Source organism: Centruroides vittatus, unplaced genomic scaffold (assembly GCF_030686945.1).
Source record: "Centruroides vittatus isolate TY-2023 unplaced genomic scaffold, ASM3068694v2 contig_926, whole genome shotgun sequence".
In the NCBI taxonomy this organism is placed as follows: Eukaryota; Metazoa; Arthropoda; class Arachnida; order Scorpiones; family Buthidae; genus Centruroides; species Centruroides vittatus.
This window is the reverse complement of record NW_027122612.1, coordinates 1,334,229-1,354,333: the sequence shown is the minus strand read 5'-3', so window position 1 is coordinate 1,354,333 and position 20,105 is coordinate 1,334,229. Positions and strand designations below refer to the sequence as shown.

The window sequence follows — 20,105 nt, the reverse complement described above, 5'->3', positions numbered from 1 at the left end:
GATGTGTCAGGTGGTCTCCATTTATCAGTACACCCTTGTTCGCCCAGTTCATTGATTGGAAAACACTTTCTAACACATTTGTAAAAAGTTTTGGGGAGATAGTATCACCCTGTCTCACTCCCTTTTCAATTTTAATATCGTTAGTATCTTGGAACAAGCGAACTTTTGCGGTTGCCCCTTCATAAATGTTCTCAAGAATTTTGATATACATAGTTTCGATACCATATGCCTTTAGAGAGTTGGTGATTGCTGAAGTAGTTATAGAATCAAAAGCCTTTTCATAGTCAACAAATGCAATGCATAGTGGGATTTCATATTCGTTTGACCTTTCAATGAGCTCCCTCACAACCTGAATGTGATCAAGTGATCAAGCACACTTGATCACTTGATCACATATGCAGACATACTCTGAGTTATGTCAACTTAGGATCCAGACTGATGCTGTAAGTCAAGTAACTTGTTGGAAAGTGGCAATTCAAAATGTCTAAGTTTCTGAAGCACTAAGTCAGATCTGTAACTCAGTTTGAGTTGGTTGTTTTGTATTGATATAGTGACTGTATACATTTCATGATGATTAAACACTTAATCATAGAATCATCGTTTTCTGAGTAACAATGATTATTGTTAATGAATTAGATTATCATTGCAATAGCATTAGCATTATAATAATTTAAAATTTTTATTTGCTTTAATTATTACTTCTAAATAGCAATGATAATTTTTAAAAAATTAAAAATAAATTCATATAAAATTAAGTTGAAAAATTCAACAGTTTTGAAATAATCTACATCAAAGTAAGTAAGCTGTAGCAAAATATATTAATATGAATTTTTAAACTGACTCATGTTTTAGATTCCAATTAAGCTTGCTAAAGAACCAGGATTAGATTCAGAAGGACGAGAAGTTCTAAAGTGTGGGTTTAAAATAGGCGGAGGAATTGACCAAGATTTTCGTAAAAGTCCTCAAGGTTATACAGATAATGTAAGAAATTTTTTTTAACTTTAATTTAAATTTTATTATGAGAGATAATTATAATCTTTATATTGAAAAAAAAAGAAGACAAATGAGACAAAATAAAATTAGACAAGGAAACTCTGAAAAATTTTTTATTTACAAATTTTATAACTAATGCTTTGACATTTAAAACTGGCCCAGTTTTATTCAATTAGTGAGTGGAGCTGGTTTTTCATGAGACATCCTTTACTTTGTATTTTGTGTTTATATATTTATACTGTATATATAAAGAATACTACCACTCAAAATACACTTTTATATATAAATGCATTTTCATTTTTTTTGACAGAATAAAAATTTATACAGATACAGTAAAAATAATTTGATATATATAGTTAAAACTTAATAAAGTATCCTCCTAAATAGTGCCACTCTTGTAAAGTGCCAATGATTGCTTGTGAATGAGTATTAAATAAAGAATTTTTCAATATCTGTAAATTGCTAGATACATGAATTAGCATTGCAGATGATATTGATACAAATTGAGTGACTTTCAAACTCTCAAACTTGAGTACATGCTTCATTAATATAAATAATGAACAAATGGCTTTGAAAACAAATTCAAGTTTGACTGTAGGCAGTCAGAATTTTATTTTCTCTATTATAATTTTTTGTAGAAGAGAAAATGATGTGTATTTTAAATCTGTAAAAGCCATTTTCATTTGGGTTTGTTTCTTTTTTCAATAGGATTACATTGAATGTTTATAAATATATTAATTTGGAAGCTTTATTACAAGTTTTTGGTATACATTTCTATTTTCTTTATTGAAACATCTCTTCAGTCTATTCATATGTAACAAAGTACTGGTATAAGATTATAATTTATATAGAAGGTTGTTGAAAATTTACAGCAAAATTTATTTTGTTAAGTGTAAATTTCTACTGTAAATTGTAATTATGAATTTATGTATTTGATATGATTATATGTTTTAAACTTTGCCTTGTTGTAAATGAAGATATTCAATCTGTTTATGAAGAACACAAAAGTTAGTGAATAATAAACAAATTCTCAGAGTTAATGACTCTACGAGAGATTTGCATAACATGACAAACTTAGCATTGATTTTGACATGTAGATTTTCGTCTTGTAACTTTCATATTTGTTTTTGCATTTTTACGAATACAGAGGTGCCTTGTACTTTGAATTTAATTCATTACAGGAGGCTGTTAGGAGGCTTCTTAGACTTTGTTGCTTCCACACACTTCTCAGATATCATAGTTAATAAGTAAGTTATATTGTATTGGGTTGAACAGAAAGTTTTTGCATATGTTCAAAGAGCTGCCATTGCTTAACGTAGATGTGTGATTTAATTATAACAGTTGTGAAATTTAATGCATTATTGCTAATTTGAGATGTTTTCTAAACAAAGAAAGCTTATTTTAAACTTTTTACTTCATATTTTGTTAAATAAAATCAAATTGAAATGTCTTCAGATAAAAAGCATATCATGCATATTAGGCTTTGAATTTCAGAAAGGATATAATGCCATATAAACAGTAAAGAAATGATGTGTATGAGGAAGATGATCTTAAACTTCAAACATGGGAAATGTGGTTTAAAAAGTTCCATTCAGGATATTTGAAGTAAACGATACAAAATATGTGCGCTCAAAAGTTGTCAATGAAGAATTTCAGGAAGAAATTGTTAAAAAGTCATACACTATGTATAATTAAACACACCAAAAGTAAAGCAAAAAAGATACTGAGGACATATGAGCACAATATGAGAGTGAGAGACAAGTTGTACACACAACAGATGGCATTTATGCAGTGAGCATATTTTTTTATTATATGTGCAGGTCCAACTTTGAAGCAAATTTTTGTCAAATTTAGCATTCAAAGTACAAGGTACTATAGTATAGACAAAAACAAGCTATGTATTTTATACCCTTACATTATAGATGTCTGATTATTATTTTTTATTTATAAGAACACAATACAGTTTCCATTGGAAATATTATACTCTATGTCAATTACATTTATTCTAAAAGGAATTTGTTTTCCTCAGATATATGCAATAAACTGGAAGTAAAAATAAACCAAAGAAACTATTTATATCTGTCAACTATCAGAATAAAATCATGAAAACTGAAAGCATTATGGAATGCAGACAAAATTTATTTGTAATTTTTCACTTTTTACAAGGATAGTTTGTGACTTAGTGTATGATTCAGTATAACTTTTCTAATTTCATAAAGTTTTTGCATTTATACAAGTATTTTAAAAGATCATATGGTGTATAAAATCATATAGATTTTTTTACAGTAATAACAAAACTAAAAATTAGCTCCATCCAGTATAAATAAAAACAAGTCAATTTGCACCAAAAAAATTAACTACACATTATTTTCAGCAAATTTTTGTTCAAATAATAGTTTCCAATCAGAAATCTGCTACAAAGTAATAATGCTGCAAAGTTCCTTAAAAAAATAAAAATATATTATAAAAAAATAAGATCAGTGAAAACAAAACTGTGTTTCATTTTTGCTTGTCATAAAACTGCAAATACACTTTCTCGACTACACATGAAATTGAAATTTGCAAAAAAGCTTACTTCTCCTTGTGTTTTGTGTGTGTGTGTAAGGGACAGTCTACTACCTGATGTATATGATATCATCTTGATTTTGCCCTAACTTTTATAAATTCATTTTTATTGATATTGACAGAAAAGAAGCTAAGTTACAATTTGTCATTTATAACGTAGGCATACAATGCATATATTTCTTTCTAATAATTTACCTAGTGTTCCAATGCTACTTTCAGCAGTTATTTTTTAAAAAAACAAGCATTTTTGGCCTCTTCATCGACCCTCTTTAGATATCACTCTTCAGTGTTCATTCCAACATTGTTAGCTATGTTAAAATTCTAATGAATTTTTGGAAACACTTTCAAATTCTTATTTCTGCTTGTATACCTGAAGAGGGCCAATGGAGAGATCAAAAATGTTTGTTTTTTTAAGAAAATAATTGCTGAAAGTAGTATTGAAATGCTAGGTAAATTATTAGTTCTCATTTCTAGCTTCTGTGAATGTTTTATATTTCTTTCCATAAAGCATTTTTTATCCTTTGAGAACAATTTTCCAATCAACTAGGTATGATTTAAATGCAATTTGTAAAAATTACTAAGAAAGCAATCAAAAATTCATTTGTGTTGATTAATTCCTAGATATTTGTAAATACAAACTTAAAAAACTATTTTTAACTAAAGTAATTTCGAAGGGGAAAAAATATAATTGAACATAACCAAATTTCACCATCAATTGTGTAGATAAAAATTAATAAAAATTCCACATACTTTTATAAAAGTTAGAACCAATTTAATAGTGTATTTTCTAGTAAATTTTATAATCTTATCAAGTCTTGAAACTTTACATTATATCTGCTATATAGAAAAAGACAAGCTATCTGTTACAGAAAAGAAATTATTGCAATAATAATGAAGATAAAAAGTTCCTCACTTATTTGTGAGAGTTGACAAAATAAAGTTAACTCTAAAATTAAATTGAAGACAGTCTGTTGAAAAAGGAATCATTATTTATTCATTTTCAACGTTCTGGAATACAAACTTTTGACAACCAACCTTTCATTGTAGGCTACTTGACTAACAAAATTAAAACTTTCCTTAAAAACAAAAAAATATCCTATTAAAAACACAAGTTTAAAAACCAGAACTGGCAATACCATAGACATCTTTTCTTTTCCATCCTTACCACTTGGGGACAACAGACTGTGTCTTCAATTTAATTTTAAATTTAATTGCCATCCAATGAAATTCTACAAACTAAACTCTATTTATTTCATGGAACCTCACAAATTTGTTAATCAACCATCAAAATAAAGGGTGAGGTGGCACATTCATCTGAGATGAACAGTGAACATCAGCTGCATGCACGGAATAATGGATGAGAGATTGCAATGTGGCTATTTGTTTTGTCACTTTTGGTTTTAAGAAAAAATGACATAATGACTGGAAAATTTTTCATATTTTTAGAAAAATTGCTGAGACAATGTACAGTACAAGAATATAAATTTAGGATTAAAATAAAATTATAAACAATATATATAAATTTGGTCATTTATATATGTTCTGAACCGAAATAAACATGGATATTAGATGCATCTTTCATATATTCATGTTTAAAATATTTTCCAGATCTCTTCATTATGAAAATGATTTCAAGAATGAATATGTAAGGATAAATCTTTAAAGTTTGGCAATAAGAATGTATGTAAAAATGTGAAAAAATAACAATTTAAATCTGGTTTTTCTTTAAATCAGAAAATGCTTGCTAAATAATATCCTACTTGTATGTACGGTACATACATGTACAGTACATCTATTCAGGGATGGCTCTAGAAACAGCGAAGAAAGCATCTGTTTGGTAGCACATTTTGAAGACAGCATTTTTCAAAAATGATTCTTAACCCTTTCCATGCGGTTATACGCCTTTAGGCGTATGTCACGTGACTTGCCGTTAATTCATGATGCGGCATACGCCTTTCGGCGTAATTAATCAAAAAATTCGATTATTTTGTGTTATATTCGATTTTCCAGCAATCTTAGCTTTGATTCGCTATTCTGTAGGTCGATTGACTTTGTTTAAGCCAAAAAGTGTTTCGTGACCACCCCTGGGCCATAAATATTTCGGTAAAATAGACCCTCTCCCTGCCAAGTAATTAGAGACATAGTGTGAATAATGACAATAACTTCTCCCCCGCTCTAGCTAGAGAGCTGCGGTTTCTTTTATTTAAAAAAAGACAGATGTATCTAACTAACAAATGTACAAAGTTTAGCGATTTTCTGTAAATTAATTATTTTTTTCTTTTGTTCGTAAGCTTCAAATTTTAATATTATTTTAAATTTCTATTAAACTAAAAATTAAACAATCGTAAACTGTAATATGTTCTTAATCAAACGCAAAAAACAGATTAAACATAACGCGATTTTAAAGCGAAATATCGCGATTTAAAAATCATCCAAAAACTGCAAAAAATGCGCCACATGACGAATTCTACTCAATTATTTGCTGTAGATAGCCCGCATGGAAAGGGTTAAAAAAAACATAAGTTATGAAACAGGAACAAATTACTTCATGCATACACATTAGAATGAAAAACTAATAACTATTGAATGAGTTACCAATATTTGATCAGATTAACACTTTTCAGAATTTTACAGTACCATATTCAAATAGAAATCTGCACATGCTTACAAGTTTTCACTCAGTTTTGTTCAAAAGTTTGTAAGCATGTGCAGTTGTTCTATTTGAATCATCATAATATTAATGTCAAATGTAGTAGGTCAGAAGATGGGATTGTAAAATCCTGAAAAGTGCTTATTATGATAAAATAGTGATGACTCCTTCTATAGGTTGTTTTTTTAAAGAGGCTACAGTTAAAATTTTAAAAACCTAACTTTTAAATAATTGTTTTGCATTTAAAATAATTGGGGAAAATTATATTTTTTTGAGCCGAATTTTAAACATTTGGGACAGCAAATAATTTTGTTTGCTTGAAGCAGCAAAAATCTAGAGCAATAAGTCAACAGAAGCAGTTCCTGCTTCTGTTGACTTATTGTCATTTCTGTGTCAGTATCAATTATTACTAACTTTAAAATTTTTATTTATAAACTACTTTGATTACTGTGCTCGCAGACGTTCCTTGGGAATTGGATAAAGGATATTTTTTTAAAAATGTTATTACTTAACCATTAAAATTTAAAAGATTGCTGTAAAATGAAAAATCTTGTATTTCTAAGACAACTGCAATCAAATCATGTTCCAGCAATGAAAATCTCTTCATTTTTTTTTTTTTTTTTTTTTTGAGGGAATATTTTTATTTTATTTTTGTTTATTTTCTTCTATAACATGAGATCTCCTCAAAAATTAATGCTTCCTCCTTTGAACAAACCTGAATTAAAAATAAAGTACAAGAATTTACTTTCATGAGATAAGAGTGATTCAAAAGGTCTGAGAAACTTTAAGGTTAGGAACAAACTATTTTTATCTAGGAACGTATAACTGCAAACACCATCTGGAGTTGCTAGAAATATAGGAAGGAATAAATGTAAGGTATACAATGTGTTTATTAGAACACTCAGTGGTGTTAGCAGTTATATGTTCCTGGGTAAAAAATAAAAATGGTTTGTTTTTGTATTCCTGATCTACCTTTAAAATTTGTTAAAAAGGGAATAGACTTATACAGAACTACTGTATTTTTGTAATGTTTGTCATCTATATCTGATGTTTCAAACCAATTGAACTCCAAGTTCAGATTTAACACCTATAAAACCTTTACCTGACTTTTGGCTAGGAAAACATAATTTTCATTAACTTCATAACAGCTGAATTTTTATAGGCCTTCCAGCATCAATAAAGTTGCCCTCTCCAATAGCTCCTATTTTATCATTTTACCCAATTCTTATTTTTTTTCAGATGGATTTCAATTAATAATTAGTCAGCCAATTGGATTTCCAGGTAAATGGACTAAAAATTTGAGCTTAGCACATCAAAAATTCCATTTTGTACTTGCTAACAATACACCAGAACAGAATATACTCTATGGTAGTACTCCGATAATACAGAATATCAATCTCATTAATGAAATAGATAGGCCTTTGTGGGTGAGGGATTGATGATGATCAACAAAAAACAATTATTGATTTCCCTTTGATGAGATGATACAAATTTTTTAAAATTTTGATCTGAGTGTGCCATTTACTGATGAATTCCAATTGTTAATTGACAAATCAATTGGATTTCAAAGAAAAAGGACTGAATAATTAATTCAGCACTCAAATTCCTAGGTACATATTTTGTGCTTATTTGAATATACTCTAGTTTCAATGTTAATCTCATTGGTCAGTTAGAAAGAAAGGTGTGTTGTGAGTTAGGAATGATGTTTATTCAAAGCAGTTGTTGATATTCCTAACTGAAAAGATTGTTAATTTAATGAAAATTTTCATTGCATTTATTCAGTTGAGTCTCATAAAACTGGTTAATGGAGTAGTAATAAAATAAAGAACAATATTTTAAACCAGCAGAGAAATTATTTAATGGATAAATACTTTTGTTCTAATATAGTAAGTTCTCACTTAACATCATCAATAGGTTTTTGGAAACTGACGTTAAGCAAAATGCTATATAAAGAAACCAATTTTACAATAGACTAAATAATATAAACAAAATATAATTTGGTTAATTGGATCATGTTTGCAACTTTCAGCATTCTTCCACCTCAGAATTAATTTTCCTATTTATAAAGATAATTTAACAACAACTAATTTTTAAATGATTACAAATGTATTTGTATGTTTTCTCAACAACAATAAGTAAGGACTTGCTGTATGAATTGTCTTCAGGTTTATATCATGAAATGAAACATTGATTCAGATAAATTATAAATTATGAATTTAAAAATTTGAACGATTAGAATATTCTAATAATTTTGAAAGAAATAGTAGATAAATATTGTTCAATACACACTAATAAAAATAAATAAATCAACAATTAAATACATGTAAATAAATTAACACTAAAGCAATAACATTAAAGTTGTAAATATTTCATTTCAACTATTTTTTTATTATTGCATTTACTCAAACCAAGTCCAAATGCATACAGAACATACATTCTTCTTTTTACATTAGATTCCATTCTTATTTTGCTCTTACTCTTTACTAATGTGAATATTACTTTTATGCATTTATTTTTCTATTGTTAAATCATTTCTAAATGATTCACAATAATTTTTCTTTATATTCATTTATATTAGGAGTGACATATAAACAAAAAATACACCAAAATATTATAAAAGTCGACTCCGCATAAGTCGACACCCGGATAACTCGTCAATAGTCGGTTAACTAGTCAGATTTTTGTGGTCCTGGCCGACTTACATAGGCATTAATGTTATTAACCTTAAAAAACTTGGTTTACTTGACATCATTTAACTCGTCACCACTGTATAAATCAACATACTTTTTCTGTTTCACACTTTTTAGAATTCTGATAAGTCAACCCCCCTGAAAAATGAGTTCACACCACACAGCTTATTGTACAGTGTGAACTCATTTTTTCAGGAGGGGAGTCGAACTTTTCAGACATCTAAAAAGTGTGAAACAGAAAAAGGATGTTGATTTATCCAGTGGTGACGAGTTAAATGATGTCAAGTAAACCAAGTTTTTTAACATTAATAACACTAATTCCTATATAAGTCGGCTAGGACCACAAAAAATTACTACGTAACCGACTATTGACGAGTTATCCGGGTGTCGACTTATGCGGAGTCGACTGGATTTTAATGATTATATATCAGTTTTTTAAATACGAAATTTTTGAATCAATAATATCATATTAATGTTAACTTTTCTTGTATGTTAACAACTATTTTATAATAATGTTTTTAAGTTTTAAGAAAGTATTTAGAAATTTTAGAAAAATATCTTTATAATAAAAAATATATTTTTATTATAGGGTATTTATGTTACTGAGGTTACAGAAGATAGTCCAGCTGGAAAATGTGGCTTAAAAGTTCATGACAAAATTTTACAGGTAATTTAAAACTGCCTAAAAATAAATTTTTAAATTCATTTGTAATTACTTGTCATTAATGAAGTTTAAGTTGAAAATTTCCATATTTTACTATTTATGGTAATTTACCTCCTGTATAAATGAAAAACATGTTTAATGTTTGAAACATGCTCTTTTAAAAATAAGTAAAACTATATTAAAAATATTTTTGTTAAATTAAAATTTGATAGATAACATTAGAAAAAAAAAATTATATCTTAAAAATGTAAGATATATTTTCAATTCCTGTCTACTTGACAATGAAATTGTGCCATTTTGCACCATCCGAGTATCACGATAAATGTGACACTGGTAGGCTGAAATCACCAAACTCTGTATATGGTGTTCATGTTAGTGTTTGTTGTTATTTTTTGCTCAAGTAATGCTGGTAATTAATAAATTTAAAGTTATTTTTTGCTCAAGTAATGCTGGGCTTATCTGCTAGTAATTAATAAATTTAAAGTTAGATTGTTCTGGAAGAAAAGATTTAACCCAGAGCAGGACTTGAACCTGCCAACTTCTGCTTACCATTTAGATGTGTTATCAGTAGAGCTGAAAGTTTTCACCAGTTTTTAGGCCTAAAATTGTGGCGAAAATCACCAATATTTTGCCTTAAACTCTCCAAAAAAAAATCGCAAGTTATTTATTTCAAAAACGAATTACACTTAGATATTTCAAATAATCCTCACTTAAACTATGACATCGATCGCTCAATATTGATGAATATAATGAGAACGAACATTCAACATTGACTGCAACTAAAGGAGCATATTTGCTATTAACTTTATCACTTAAATTCATATCAAAAGACATAAATTTGATAAGATCAGGACTGCTTGACAAAACTTTTTCTAATTTTTGAGAAAATATAGGATAATTAGAAACAATTTCTTTTGCATTTTCAATTAGTTTGGCATGTTTAGTTATACTGAGTCCTTGTTGTTCCAGTGAAATAATATTTGATAGCTTGACGAGATTACAGTGATCAAATAATTCTTTCTTGAGGTTAACTTTCTTCTCTTGCAATAGTTTCACCAAAACATTTCTAGCATTTGAATAAGATTTCTGTGAAGATCCTAAAATCGTGCCGGGAATTCGATTGTTTACAAGATGGCGACATCGGGAAAATGTCGGAAAGTCAATCGGAGCGAGAACGCGCATCGGGCTACAAATCGGACAGATGTAAAGCATTTCTTCTAAAACAAACACAACGCGGTAATAAACGACGAAGGGGATGTTGGGGTGCGGTGCTCGGATACAAGAGTCGAGATGTAAACAATTAACAAAAAGGGGAGAAAGAAGAGAGACATATGGTCAAGGACACCTGCTAAACTAGTGAGCCCGGGACCGTCTCGAAAGGGAGGGCAGCCACAGAATGTTCGGCTGATCGGCCCGGCCAGATGTCCGCGCGAAGGGGGGAAAACAGTGTAAATTATGTGAGTAGCTGTCAACGCCCGGGCGCCGTCCCCGGCCAAGCTTGGTTTTCGTCTTGCTTAGAAACAAGAGACTGACCAATCGAGAAAAGGAAAAAGGGACTCAAGACCAATCAAGAGGGGAAGATTCGAGGGAAAATCGTATAAAAACCCCCGAATCAAGGTCGGAAGGGGAGACGACGGAGCTTTCTACCAGGAAGTGAACGACGGAACTCCAAACCGCCAACTACTTCTTCGCCGACGTCCGTCACCGACCCCTCGGACTCTTCTGCCTGATTGCCCCGGGGCTTCAACGACGACTCCGATAGCGCTCTCCGATCGCCGTCATCCGGAGCTCCTTCTGCCACAGACGATCTAGATCGCAACTCGTATTGTACTTTGTAAGTTTGTTTTGAATTTAAAATAAACGGTTATTGTAAGACACTTGTCATCTTTGCCTCTGCCGCCACCACCTACATACGATCGGACCCTGGGTTTTTCCTGACGTGCAATTAACTAATTGCCCCCATATGTCGGCAGCTTACATTGGTGTCAGAAGCTCGGGATTTAATAGTCCCACAAAACTTCAGTAGGTCACGCTGACAAAGAGTTTTTCTAACAAGTGGGTCGAACGATGGAGGCAGATGCGAGTGTCCCGACGCGACCTCGTGACGGTGGCAGTGGCAGTTCTCTTCCCTCCTTTTCCGCGTTTGGAGGATTGATCCCGACGTTTTCAGGTGAATCAGGGCGTGTCACTGATTTCTTCGACACATTGGGAGAGATTGCTAGTCTGGCAGGATGGACCCCTCGACAGTGTCTGAGTATAGCCAAGTGCAAACTCGCAGGTGTAGCCCGAGATTTTGCATGGCGAGAACTCAGCATGAAGAGCGTAACGGAGTTTGAAACTTTTCGGAAGCTGATGATCCAGCGTTTTGACCAAGAACCATACAGCATACGTGTCCAGAAATTCCATACATGCTCTCAAAAGAGAGACGAGATGGTCCAAGAATTCGCGGTCCGCTTGCAGTCCCTCGCTAGCGCGACAAGCATAGATCAGACGGGCGCGAATGAAGAGGAGAACGCAATTATCAAACGCTGCCAACAGCGTGAGCTGGACGAGAAATTGCGCGTTCAGTTCCTGCATGGCTTAACTGATAAGCTAAAAAGAAGAGTCATGACACACGACCCAGAAACTTTCGCTGAGGCATTAAAAATAGCTATTCGCGAAGAAACGATAGATCAATTAGCGGGAAAGACGCGAAATTCAATTGCAGGCATCACTGATGCAGTAGAAAGCCACGACACGCTGGCGGAAGAACCCAACTCACGAAGAGAATCGGCTCTCGACGCAAAAATCGCGCAGCTTTCGAAGCAATTAGCGACAATAGGAAAAAGACTCGATCAATCGCCCGCGCCTAAGCCAATAAACAATTTCCAAAGAGGTGAGCCCTCGCGAACAAACCGGATACAAGGAACTGATAGAGCGAATGATGGGATGCGAAATCCCCGGCATTCCCCGAGCGCGCAGCGACGCCCGCCGCAACAATTTCCCCCGCGATCTCAACCCGCTAATCTACAAAGACAACCCCGCGCGCGATATCCTTGCTATGGTCCCTATTCGGAACAAGGTCCAATGCCCCCTTGGAGAGGGAGTGGGGATGGATCACCAAAATTTCGCACGATGAATTCAAATTGGGCAGAATACGGAGATTATATGCCATCGCCACTCGATTTGTACAGAGGAAACGCTTTTCCTCAGTATCCCGGGAGGTGGGGAACGAATCAAGAAGCCCTCGAATGGCAAACTCCCGTTAGAAATCTGCCGAACGCCTTTAGAGTTAGTCGGTCAGGACAGATACCCTTTTCCTCTATGCGATTTAGACAATTCGATTACGAAACCAACGGACAAGGTGCCCCATTGCCCTTCTATCCCCCGCGTTACGGTCCAGGTCGGCCTGGAAGTAGCTTCGATATGGAGCGCGCACCGAACAAAGTAGCCGCTCCTCGATTTTTAGCGTTGCCTGCCCCTGAAAATAGACCGGTAGACAATAAACAAACGCGAGACTCCGACAGAGTCACATCGGTTGCATTTAGAGAACGAAACAGCGAAATAAATCGACCGTCGGTAGGTCCAGATGTACCACAATTAGCGGGAATCAATAAATCAAGTAGAGAATTACCTCCTTGTACCATGATTTGTGAGATAGAAAATAGGAAAGTTCAGCTGACGATAGACACAGGTGCAGCTGTTACTTTAATTTCTAAAGATCTATTTCCCGACACAGCGCAATTGCAGCGAGCGGAGACTAGAATGGTAGAGTTAATAAGTGTTACCGGACACGTTATCGAGACATTCGGAAAGTTTAAGTTAAAATTCGAAATCGGACGTTTGACCTTTTTCCATGATTGTTATTTAGTGTCTCCCGAAATTACCATGCCTAACGATGGACTCTTAGGTAGGGACATTATCCAAAAATATGACGTTACAATCTCGGTTAAAAACGCGACGCTTAGTTTCCCCTCAGGAGACACGGTGACGTTTTGGGGATTAGCTGATATAAAAGAAACTGACGGTGGTTCGGAATTAAAGAAAATCATCGAGGACAAGTCGCAAGCAACCAAGCGCCGAGATAAGCGTACCGCCGAAAGACGATTTAAGTTTACCCTTAAATAGAGATAGCGAAAATAGAATTCTAGAAAACAAGAGGATAAAAAGGAAAAATAAACATACGCAAAAATATAAGCGAAAGACTAAACGGGGGAAGTTAAAACAAACAACGGTTGACAGCCTAGAACGGGGAGAAGACGATTCTCCTAAGGAAGTAACGTTAGTCAACGACTACGTTATTCCCCCGAGATCAGAAGTCATTGTAGAAGGGAAGGTCCACAACCAGCTGACAAGTCAATTAGGAGTTGTTGAACCAACACCTCAGGAGCGAGAGGGAGTGTTTATTGCTAGCACGTTAGTTAAAACACGGCAATTTGGTAAAGTACCCGTTAGAATAATGAATGTAAAAACACAACCGGTTAAATTAAACAGAGGGAGTAAGTTGGGAAATTTCCTCTTAGCGGAAGAGGAAACAAAAGAAAGCGCAGAACAAAATAAGATGACGCGATCAAATGCAGACGATTTGACTAGAGTTCAATTTGCGAATTTATTCGATTTTAGCAAAGTAGGAAAGGACAAATTAACCCCTTTGTTAGACTTGTTATATAAATACAAGCATGTATTCGCGAAAGACGATTTCGATTTAGGTTATTGTGACTTAGTAGGACATAAGATAGATACTGGGAGTAATCCTCCGATATGTCGTGCCCCATATCGAATTCCATATGCCCAGAGAGAAATCATGGACGAATTAGTGGATAAAATGATAAAGAGTGGTGTAGTTGAACCATCCAGCTCCCCATGGTCAGCGCCTGCATTATTAGTTGATAAAAAAGCCCCAAGGCTACCGGTTAGTGGTGGATTATAGACAATTAAATAAATTTACTAAGATAGACCCGTACCCGTTGCCCCATATCCAGGAATCGTTAAGTTTGTTGGGAAGAGCGCGATATTTTTCTTCTGTGGACACATTGAGTGGGTTTTGGCAGTTGCCTTTGAGCCCCGAATCAAAAGAAAAGATGGGATTTAGTACTCCCTTGGGACACTACCAATATAATCGGATGCCGATGGGCGTGGTCAACGCCCCAGCTACATTTCAAAGGTGTGTAGATTTAATATTAAGTGGCCTCAAAAACAAAATTTGTCTCGTCTATATGGACGACATTTTAGTATTTAGTCCAGACTTCGAAACACACTTGGAAAGGTTGGAATTGGTCCTTCAGCGCCTGGCGACAGCGGGACTGAAGCTGAAGCCCCGAAAATGCCAGCTGCTGAGGCGACAAATAAAGTTTTTAGGGCATGCAGTGTCGGAAGACTGTATCCGACCCGATCCGGCTAAGATCGAATGTGTTAGGAATTTTCCTCAACCCCAGAATGAGCGAGATGTTAGGGCATTCCTGGGTTTGACAGGATATTATAGGCGACACATTTTCCAATATGCGAAAATTTCGAAACCGCTTTCGGATTTGCTGAAGAACGACATAAAGTTCCACTGGAACAAAGAACACGAAACCGCGTTCGAGAAATTAAAGGAAATCTTGACCACAGCGCCCTTACTTAGGTCTCCAGATTTTAACAGCCCCTTCATATTGGCAACAGATGCTTCCAACGCTGCGGTAGGTGCCGTATTGTCACAGAAAGATGAGCGGGGAGAGCTCCCTGTGGCGTATGCGAGTAGGCTGTTAAAACCAGCCGAAAGAAATTACAGCACCACAGAAAAGGAATGTTTGGCCGTGATATGGTCAATCAAGCACTTTAGACCCTATCTTTATGGGAGAAAATTCACAATAATCACGGATCATAGACCCCTTAGGTGGCTTATTAATGTTAAAGACGAAAGTTCGAGACTTAGTCGATGGAATTTGGCGTTACAAGAATATCAATTCGAGATAATCCATAAACCGGGCAAGACTCATACGAACGCGGATGCGCTAAGTCGAATGCCCGTGGCAAAGATCAGCGAAATGCAACCTATATACAGTAAGGTGCAAATAAAAGAGCAACAGTTAAAAGATCCCTTTTGTAAGCGAATCAGACAACAATTACTGAGAGACTCGTCCTCCCAGGAAACAAACCGAGAAGTCGCGGATTACTACTTAGACGCCTACGTCATTAACCAATAAAACCTTTTTCTTTATATTTGGCAGACAACGAAACAAAAGCACAAACAAACAACAAGAGACCCCATGGCGGAAGCAGCAGAAACTTGGGATCTAGAGGAGCTGGACTTAGATATCGCGGCCGAACTTTTCGGGTGGAGTGATGAGGAAGAAGAGGAGGAACAAAAGTTCCACATAGACCCGACTGCTGTGCGGCACGCAATCGCACGCATTAGAGTGCCCCCGAAGAGGCTATTCCGGAGATGTTGGTCCTACCCCTGCAGGGAGAGGTGGACCCTGAGATAAGGCGGGAAGTGGAAGCAGTGGAGAGGTACGCGGCGCAAAGGGCAAAACACTTCCAAGAGAGGAGACTTCGGGCCCAGAGCAGCCAACGTCGTGAGGAGGAAAGAGGGCAGGAGCCCCCGAGAACGGAGGACCGGGAGCCTTTTTTCCTTTGGGTTCCGCGAGGCATGGGAAGAGGCCTCGGGATGCGGGAGCTCCCCCAACGGTTTCTGCGAGAGCGGGACCAGAGGTGCCCAGCAGCGGGAAGAGCCAGGGGCTGGTTTCCGAACCCACGGTGAAATGCTTGCCGGGGCGGGGACACCCCAGAGACCGGAGAAAAGAAACCCGAAGGCCCCAACTTCGGGGTGTTGCCGTCTGTGTTTTCCTCCTTCGTCATTGTTTGTCTATTATATTGTATTTTTTGTAGTGTAATTTGTAAATCTGTTTGTCTATATATATATATTTCATATATATATATATTTCATATTAAATCCCTTTTTACCTATATGGTCTGTCTAACAGTTAACTCAAAACTGATCTGTCGCGAACAAGAACGGAGACGGTGGTCGACAAGAGTAAACGGAACGCATCGGGGAGAACTAAAATAGGATCACTACTTCCGGCAAAGTGGAGATCGAACTGACAGCCGAGCTGCCAGGTAAAATGTTGCTAAGATGTAAGCAACATTTTTAAAAGGTCGGGAGCCCTGTGAAGATCCTAGAATCGCGCTGGGAATTCGATTGTTTACAAGATGGCGACATCGGGAAAATGTCGGAAAGTCAATCGGAGCGAGAACGCGCATCGGGCTACAAATCGGACAGATGTAAAGCATTTCTTCTAAAACAAACACAACGCGGTAATAAACGACGAAGGGGATGTCGCGGTGCGGTGCTCGGATACAAGAGTCGAGATGTAAACAATTAACAAAAAGGGGAGAAAGAAGAGAGACATATGGTCAAGGACACCTGCTAAACTAGTGAGCCCGGGACCGTCTCGAAAGGGAGGGCGGCCACAGAATGTTCGGCTGATCGGCCCGGCCAGATGTCCGCGCGAAGGGGGGAAAACAGTGTAAATTATGTGAGTAGCTGTCAACGCCCGGGCGCCGTCCCCGGCCAAGCTTGGTTTTCGTCTTGCTTAGAAACAAGAGACTGACCAATCGAGAAAAGGAAAAAGGGACTCAAGACCAATCAAGAGGGGAAGATTCGAGGGAAAATCGTATAAAAACCCCCGAATCAAGGTCGGAAGGGGAGACGACGGAGCTTTCTACCAGGAAGTGAACGACGGAACTCCAAACCGCCAACTACTTCTTCGCCGACGTCCGTCACCGACCCCTCGGACTCTTCTGCCTGATTGCCCCGGGGCTTCAACGACGACTCCGATAGCGCTCTCCGATCGCCGTCATCCGGAGCTCCTTCTGCCACAGGCGATCTAGATCGCAACTCGTATTGTACTTTGTAAGTTTGTTTTGAATTTAAAATAAATGGTTATTGTAAGACACTTGTCATCTTTGCCTCTGCCGCTATCACCTACATACGATCGGACCCTGGGTTTTTCCTGACGTGCAATTAACTAATTGCCCCCATATGTCAGCAGCTTACATTTCTGTTTCTAGTTCAAAATGAAGTGCTCAACAGTATCAAAATTATCGACATAGTACTTTGCAGCATTTAACCGAGACCCCCAGTGAGTGACGGTTGTTCTGGAGGAAGATTACTAACTCCAGTTCTATTCTTAAAATCATTTTGTCTTTCTCTTGACTTCAAAAAAACTTCTTCATTTCTGATATAAGCAAATTTGTTAATTTTTACTCATTCTGAATCCTAAATGCAACATTATGTAAGGCGTGAGTGAGACACATGACATGATGTACATTTGGAAAAATCAATGAATTTTCTTAATCTCACTTACTGCCTTCATCATGTATTTTGCTCAATCTATCACTATTAACTTCAGTTTAGAATATTTTAAATGATTTGGCCACAATTTTCTAGACATGTTGAGTATACATTTTTGTATTATAATGTCACACCAATTAACATTGATTTTGCTTTCTCGCCATTCAATTTTCCTACAAGCATGTTGACCACTTTACGTTGCACTTTGTCACTAGTTTTGTCAACAATGAAATAGACATCATGTCCATTAATTTCATCCTTAATTTTTTCTGTTACTGAATTGAAGGTAGGTTTTTGATGTGCCTGCAGTGCTAAAAAAAAATAAATAATGCAATGAGACTTCAAATAAAATCATATTTCAGCTAAATTATGAGCAAAATTGCAAACAGCAGCATCAATTTCAATAAAATAAATGTTTCATTAAAAAAACTAATTGCAATAAAAAATACACTTTTGATTGGCTTCTTCATATATTTCTCAAGAAACAATCTGTTTTTTGTTATTTAATTTTTCAAGTGGAATATCTGCACTGGTGAATGCTTCAACCATTTCTTTATCAAAATTGCTTCCATTTTCAAACAACAGTGCTTGTGACTATAGTGTGTTATGTTTCTTGTGTTTTGCACTGTTGAGATGTTCCGAAAGTTGTTTCTTAATTGTATCATGTTTGTAGTTGATATGTGTAGAGCACTTAACACAGAGAATTTTTTTTGGTACAGCAAAATATATTGCCACCTAATTCATTAATCACGGAATCAATTTAAACTCAATTGACTGTTTTCTAGACATCTTTGCACGAAGCACAAGGGAAACTGACGATTTCGCCACCTACCGCCAAATTCTCCAGTTAGGGTAAAAATTGCCAATTTTCACCAAAAAAACTTAGTCATATTGAGACCGGATTTTTAAATTAGTACTAATTGAAAGATGCTCATTCCAGGCAAATAAAGCTGAGAAATTTGCCAAAAGTGAAAATTTTTGGCTCTAGCCCAGGAGGGGCAGCAAAAACGTTTGCCAGTTTATAAATATTTCACACCGGTTATATCGGTTATAGAAGGTATTTATTTTTATTTTCAGCTCTAGTTATCAGTTATGCTACCTGGACCTCCAACCAAACTTCACTTCCAGAGCTATTAGTTCAACATTTCTTTGTGATGGGAATTCCATGGCAAACTGTATATAACATCATTTCAAGAGAACCTGCAGAAAGAACAGGAACTGGTCAAAAGAGGAGAAAATGACAAATGAAAAGAAACAATTGGCATAAGAAGCCTTGAAAAAAGTTGGACAAATGCTTAGAAAATTGTGAAGCAAGTTCAAAATTTCATATGAACATATTTGCCAGATTCTGAAGGATTGTCAGATGACTCTCAAGAAGTGAAAGTCTGCTCCAAAATAAACAATGAAGCAACTTGCTACTGAAAAAAACCCTTCTGTAGAAGTTTCCTGATGGAATGTCAAAGTATCAAACAATCTTATTATGTACAATGAATCTTTTACTTTTGAAAAAAGTGAATATGCTTGTAACATTCATTTCACCAAGGAAGGGCTAGATGTGGATCTTTGTCAAATTCAAATGACACTCCACATTTTCAATGAAGCTTCTGGTTTGGCTGGGAATCAGTCCAAAGGAACATTCATAGACTTTCATTGTCCTGTCATGGCTCTCTACCACTAAAGAAGTGTATGGCAATGAATCCATTCAGTAGATGCTAGTACTCTTCCTAAAGAAATATTACTCTGATTCAAGGATATGTCTTTTGGCCAGACATGGTCTCTGTCCAATATGCTTATGATACAGCCCAGTTGCCAAGTTGGACTATTACAGAATTTGATATCTTTCATGAAGTCAACTGAGAGCAGTTTGAGAGATTTTGGTACCAACTGAAGCAAAAAGGTTATGAAAATGGTTGGAGCTGGAGGTTAATGGAATATGGCTGATCATGGTCTTGATCATTTGAATGTTAAACAACTTATGTGTAAGCAAAAAAACATCATTTTAAAATAATGAATTTTAAACAATCTAGAAATTTGTGCATATTTTCAGAATACTTGCTCTTATTTCATTGAAATTTGAATGTTTATCCTTTTAAATTAATGATAATTGAATTTAATAATGAAGCACTAAAATTTTCAACTAAAAGAAGTTCTTCTCAGTATTGAACAGCGTACTGAGAAATTTTTTCTTCTTGGTTGGAAAGTTTTTTCATACTGTCAAATGTATTG

At 35.3% G+C, this 20,105-nt stretch overlaps 1 protein-coding gene across 1 annotated transcript in view; it reads left to right on the top strand.

The window, feature by feature from the left end:
- Window positions 1-20,105, top strand: part of LOC136984714 (tax1-binding protein 3 homolog) — a 29,771-nt gene that overhangs the window by 7,056 nt on the left and 2,610 nt on the right. Inside the window, exons 2-3 of the mRNA XM_067281812.1 lie at window positions 853-981; window positions 9,488-9,565. Of these exons, the coding sequence (XP_067137913.1) occupies window positions 853-981; window positions 9,488-9,565 (207 nt within the window). The remainder of the gene's footprint in view (window positions 1-852; window positions 982-9,487; window positions 9,566-20,105) is intronic.